General features: G+C 38.3%; 1 protein-coding gene across 1 annotated transcript in view; it reads right to left on the bottom strand.

Moving 5' to 3' along the window:
• The window catches only part of MRC1 (mannose receptor, C type 1), a 120,483-nt gene that overhangs the window by 49,822 nt on the left and 64,170 nt on the right, over positions 1-6,491 (bottom strand). The window contains exons 7-10 of the mRNA XM_012660897.1: positions 5,429-5,454; positions 4,900-4,965; positions 3,398-3,633; positions 1,773-1,883 (exon numbers count right to left, since the gene is read on the bottom strand). Of these exons, the coding sequence (XP_012516351.1) occupies positions 1,773-1,883; positions 3,398-3,633; positions 4,900-4,965; positions 5,429-5,454 (439 nt within the window). The remainder of the gene's footprint in view (positions 1-1,772; positions 1,884-3,397; positions 3,634-4,899; positions 4,966-5,428; positions 5,455-6,491) is intronic.

A 6,491-nucleotide genomic window follows, 5' to 3' on the forward strand; every position in this document is an offset into this window, starting at 1 on the left:
TGGGGTTTCACACTCATCTGTGAGGTTCCCACAGCCTGGATAATGGAATTTGTTTATAAGGAGGATTCACATTTGCATCCGTCAGGCATCCTGGAGTGTTAGCAACTCAGGCCTCACCACTTTATGTTCATCTCTTGGTTTAGGGTCTCCCACACTGGTAGCATTGACTTGAAAATTGAATCCCAGATCTGTGTCACAGAAGACCTGTGGTTTTGAATTATCAGGAAGACCTTCTCTACCATCATGGGCCTTGTTATCTTCCTTTGCTGGTAAGTGGATTTTTTTTTTCTAGTCTTCCTAGCCCTTTGAGGAAGTCACTGCCCAGAGCAAGTGTTTTTAAGCTGGCCAAATTATGTAATCTCTCTGTGCTTCAGCTTCCTCTTATTTCTAATCAGGACTATTTATCCTGCAAATTCACTAGAACATAATAATAACTGTACTTGATAAAGGGTTGCCATTATTTTCCTGTTTTTATTATTACCATCCGAATGATGACATTGGATTATTAACAAGATTAGAGATATGTGATAATTAATAGAAAAAGATAAAACTTAGATTGATTGTGTAAAAGTAATAAAAATTTAAGGATTGTTCATTATTTTGGAAAGTTACTATAATATGCAATCTCTTGGATATGCATATGATTAGGCAAAGAATATGTAAGTCTACTGGTAATGAAATAAAGTACAGTGGTCTATGGGACCTGGAGACCTGGGTTCTAGTCTTACTTCTGTTGACTATAAGACAGCTATACAGTTTCTCTGGGCTGAAGTTTCCAGAATGCAAAAATCAGAGGAGGAATTTTGACAATCGCTGAGCTCCTTCATATCTTTAACATGCTGTGATTTTCTTCTATCTGCTCTATTTTTCTCTATGGCTTATTTATATAGTAACACATTATATTTCATGAATTTTCAGCCTTCTGGTGTTTTGTTATAAGATTATGTGACCACGACACAACCCTCTTGGAAAGAAAATTCATTTCTATTTCATTTTTATTCAAGAGAAGTGAGAAAGGACAAAAGAGGAAGATAAGCCTCTCAGCAAACAACAGGAAAATGATAACCCTACACCCTGTATTTTCGTAGTTTCCTTACGCTTTTAAAAATTATTTTACAGAGACCATTGACTTTATTCTCAGAGAAGTACAAAAGACATGCAGGGAGGTGTTGCTGTCACCCAGATGAGGCTGAAGCACCGTAGGTTTGTGTGACTATTTAATTTAACTGAGTGACTGTGGGTCCCATCTGGAATCTGAATTTCCTCCCTCCCATTGCTGTGATCCACTAAGGAAAACCCCACCAGACAAAAGCTAATCAGGCATATTATAAACAGAAAAAAAAAATGAGTAAGGATAGTTTGCTATCAACAACTTGAAGTTATGTACTAGAAATATTCCTAAGCACCCGCAGGATCATAGGCTGTCAAACCTGGATGGCATCTGTCGCCCACAACCTGCCTTCATCTGGTGAGCCTCCCCAGGCTCTAGGGGATGTGTGATTTTACTCTCTGTTTTCTCTCTTCCAATTCCCATGACATTCCAAGAGGAGCTACTTGCCAGGCGTACTCCCATATTAATTGTAGAGAATTCCCAAAGAAAAATTTAGGGAGAGTAGTGCTATCCAACACTGACAATAAACCATTGAAGGTTTTAGACGAGGCTGAAACATTCGGCTATCGCAATAACAAAGCACTTTCGCATATAAAAATAAAACCAACTGTATCAAAGAATATTTGCTGATCCTAAATCATCGTGTACATTCTGTACTCACTTTCCGGCAGCCTGTTTCGACTTCCACTATTCCTGGAGCTTGAGTTTGTGATTTCATCTTGCAGATGTAGCCAAGGGACTGTTCACAGGCCCGATCCGCCCAGTACCCATCCTTCAGAGGGTATAGAGAAAAACATAAAGGATTACCAGTTTGGGGATGTGGATGCTATGTGCTTGTCATTGGGCCTCAGAGAAGGAAAATGAAGATTCAAGGTTATTAAGAGAAAATGGCATCTACAGAAAGGAAAGGTAAACTGACGTTTTACAAGTAAACAGTACATTTGACTCTGGCTACAAAGATGTACAAAGAGATTGTAGTCCCAGTATGATTTGGTATCTCAGATGTCCAAGCCACTGTTCAGAGTGGTCCAGAGAGAAACTAAAAGTGCTTGTAAGTCCTTAGATGATGGTGCTCACAGTTCTGAGCAGTCAGTTCTGTCTTCAAGGAAACCGACTACATACAAACCATTCAGAAACAACTCCCTTGCCAACACACCACAGCTGAAAACAAACCTGAAACCCGAGGCACCTTTCCTTCCTTCTTCCAGTTTCTACTGATGAATGTTCTCCTGGTTCTAAGTCTCAACATTCCACTTCCTTAGAGATTTCACATTCATATCACCTCTCCTCTCCTTCCCTTAACTGTTAAATGTCTTGAAAAATATTTTCTGTGCTGTCTGACTGTAATTCCTCATCTCTCACTCGGTCTCAACCAACTACAACCTGGTACTCAAGCCTTCGGCCAGAGTAATATTTATAAACTGCAAATTTGGTCTTGCCACTCCTGAGATAATTCACATTTCTTGAACCTCAACGCTAATGTTCCTACTTACCCCTTCTGCCTCTAACCCCACGCTTTCAGCAAACCGTCCTTTCATTTCCTCCCAAGCATGAGATACCCTCTGGTTTCTTCTGCCTACTCTTTGCATAGTTAATATGTACTCTTTTCTTAAACTTTCAATCACAACAAAAACAACCACAGTAATAAAAATAGTAGCCTATATTTATTGACGAATAAATTTGGGCCAGGAACTGTCCACAACATATGTATCAACCCATTTAATACTCATATCCACAGGTGAGCTGGTCATCCCTCTTGTCCCCATTTTGCAAATAAGGGAATAAGTCAGAAAACAAACCTAGCCTCTTAACTACCGTGTTTATTGTCTATGAACAAAAGATAATTTGATGATAGTCTTCAATCGCTAAGGTCATACTTAAATCACGGAAGCAATCGTTTCACATGACACCTCCATGTAACCTGAAAAAATAAATGTAGCTTTCCAAGTAGAGACTTCAGGCTATGGAACCCAGAACAGTTCTAACTATCCTGCATCCACTCAGACCAACCAGGCAAAGGTAGAACCAAAGCTCTCGTGCATATTGTTAGTAGTTATGGGTCATCCTTGAACCAAAAGTTTCTGTGCGTTGCCTTTGTGGTCCCGTTGAAAATTTGACTTTGCTAGACAATTGAGAGAGACTCAAGAAAGTGAATTTGGTGCAACTTTGATCCATGTCAATTTACCAAGAATAAAAGCAATCTAAACAAATATACGTAATGAAAGTGGGACAGAAGGAAAAATCCCCTGTGATTTTCCCAAGCATCAGCAAGTCAAGTGGCCTTACCTTGCCTTTCATCACCACACAGTCCTCCTGCCGGTTGTTCTCGTGGCTTGGTTCCCCACGAAGCCATTTGGTGAATGTCACAGGGGTGCCGTCACTCCACTCAAAGTACATTTGGATCTTGATGTCATTTAAGCCAATCCACAACTCATCGTTTGGCTCTAAACAGGAAACAAAATACAAGAGTAGTATATACAAAGGTTGCTTTCCGAAAGTCAGGAGGGCACCAGGAAAGGATGCTTTATCAGTAGGAGTCTACCCCCTTGAAGTTATCACTATCATAATTTCAAATGTTGATCTGAGTCCATAATGCTATATAGAGACTTAGATGCCAACAATATTTTATGTTGTCACTTTTACATTGTGTAATATATTCTTTACATTGTGAATGTAACTGTATTCTTTAGTTGCACTGTTATAAATTATATCTCCTGAAAGTTGAAAAAATGAAATCGAGGTAGGTCTACTATTACTCCCTATCATGGGAAGCTACTGGTTTTGTTACAAATAATTTACCATGCCAACTGCACTCACGTTGTTAAAAATATAGTAGCTTATTTATACAAATCTATTTGACTACTATAAATCTTACAAATGATTTAAAGCAACAAACATTTAAAATAACTTCTACTTTACTGACTATTGCTGTCAAGAATATTCTAGGTGCTTCTGTAAAAGATAAATCATCATACTAGGAGTGAGAATGATCTATACACTGACAGAAAAATAAAATGAGGAGTAAGGCTGGCTCCTGACATTTGGCACTTATTCGTTAGTCTATAAATATAAGTCAATGTGTAATTGTTTTTACCACAAAATGTTGTGAAATACCAGCAAAACTTAAATAACAAATAAGGTTAAAACCAAAACAACCGATACAGACTTAACACGTGATTGTTTTGTTTTGAGATTCTATTGAGAATATTATTGATTTCAGTGGTAGTTATTCTGAAAAATTCTAAATATCACAACAAAAATGAGACACAACTGAAGTGATTGAAGGTCTAGGATTTCATGGTTGAAAAATAAACATTTCCAAATTTAAAAAAAATCAAAGAGTACACAATTCAATGTCTATTTAGTTTGCAAAACTAGGAATGCCATCCCAAATGCTGGATGTATTATCTTTTAGCGGTAAAATAAAATTATTTGCCAAAGGATTGTAAAGATGGAGTGTTGAAAGGAGGAAAATATCACACTATATAAGAATTTCCCTAAGTGATTTAGTCTCTTCCTCCTAAAAGTTGTCATTCAATTTTGCTTTTGGAGAAGTCCCTGACTGGCCTCGTGCCAGCCCCAGCAGATGTTTCCAGTGCCATGGGTTGAATGGCATTGCCAAGCTGATGTTCTTTTCCTTTCACTTGATTTGGCAAAACATGACTTTTTAAGCAACAAATACAGGCTTCACAGTGACCGCATGTACCCCTCAAGGATTTCAGTTGAAGACCAATGAAATACCAACCTCCTAAGTCCCACAATTATAATAAAGTATGAAGAGTTCCTACACATGTTCTTCTCACTAAACTGTTCTCCACCTATAGCTTTTGCAATTCCTGAGTCCAATCTTGATCCTACAGAAATACAGAATATATGAGTACAAAGTTGTTAAGCTGATTTTGATAAATCAGTTGGGGAAGTCGTAACTAGTTAGTTGGTATAGTCATAACTCACGTGTGCAGGTCCCAACGTACCCACTTGAAATGTATTTCCAATCTTAATATAAAAGATACCATCTCAACTAGCTAAATAAGGTTTTTCTAGGCTTTTGTTTTAAGAGCAATAATTTTAATTTTATCACTTTAATTTTAATAATTATTTTATTGTTTCAAATAAATAAATCCTTATCAATAATTTTTTTAAGTGGAAGGTTTTCTAATTCATTTACTAATTCTCAAGCAGAATATAAAAGCAACTTGGCCTTCCAACTTCCCAAAATAATGATAGCAAGAATAATATCAGTTTCTTCTATTACTACATCACGTGCTAGAAAGTAGACCAAAATTTGCACTTTAGTTCTACAGCACCTTGACTAACCTGTTTTCCGCTGATTCTTTGGCAAACTTGATTAGTTATTATAAGTGTCATGATAAACTTAAGTAACTGTTCTTCAGACATATCAGTTTTGATTCCATTATTATCTTTTAGTCGGAGTTTTGCAGGCCAGGTAGACATAGAATAATCAAGAAATTGTCAATAGGCTGCAGCCGGCTATCGTAATGGCCTATGACCATCAATGAGGTTAACAGAGGAAGATGAGTTCCATTTGGCACAAGTGCCAGGAGTAGTAGAGTTTGGAGGTCTTTCAAATCTTTCTGTGCCAGTCCTCTACTTTGTTCTCATCTATTTGTTGATTGCTTTTCCCCTCCTCCTTCCAACCCCCATCAGTTTCCAGGCACTAAGTGTCAGGAAACTGTCTCCACCATCGCCACCATCCATTTCCTCTTGTTTTGCTGGAGGGAAATGAAGAACAGCTGCAGCTGTTGCTCGGCAGCCTCATCAGTGCAAGATGAAAATGATAATCATTCAATCACAAGCACTGCAGCATGCCCATTAGCATTATGTGGTTTCTCAATCCGCTCTTCTTCAAGACAAGCACTCCCAACTCATTTTACTCATTTTTTTCCTAGTTAGTACATTTTCTATGTATTTTTAAAATTATATGCCTAAAACTGAGACACAAATTTCTTTAAAAGGTTTAAGCCAACACCTAACCACTCCAAAAAAAAAAAAAGTCCCATTTCTGTCACTGTTCAACCCCCTAGCAGCATTAGCTAGATTCCTAAAGAAAAGAAAATCCGCAAGTGAGGCATGGTTCATTGAGAGACCTTCCTTGAGAGATAAAATATGGACCTAAAAAAAGAAAATACAGGCCGGGTGCGGTGGCTCACGCCTGTAATCCTAGCACTCTGGGAGGCCGAGGCGGGCGGATTGTTTGAGCTCAGGGGTTCGAGACCAGCCTGAGTAAGAGCGAGACCCCATCTCTACCAAAAATAGAAAGAAATTAATCGGACAGCTAAAAATATATAGAAAAAATTAGCCGGGCATGGTGGCGCATGCCTGTAGTCCCAGCTACTCGGGAGGCTGAGGCAGGAGGATC

Source organism: Propithecus coquereli, unplaced genomic scaffold (genome assembly GCF_000956105.1).
Source record: "Propithecus coquereli isolate 6110/MARCELLA unplaced genomic scaffold, Pcoq_1.0 Scaffold69, whole genome shotgun sequence".
Classification (NCBI taxonomy): Eukaryota; Metazoa; Chordata; class Mammalia; order Primates; family Indriidae; genus Propithecus; species Propithecus coquereli.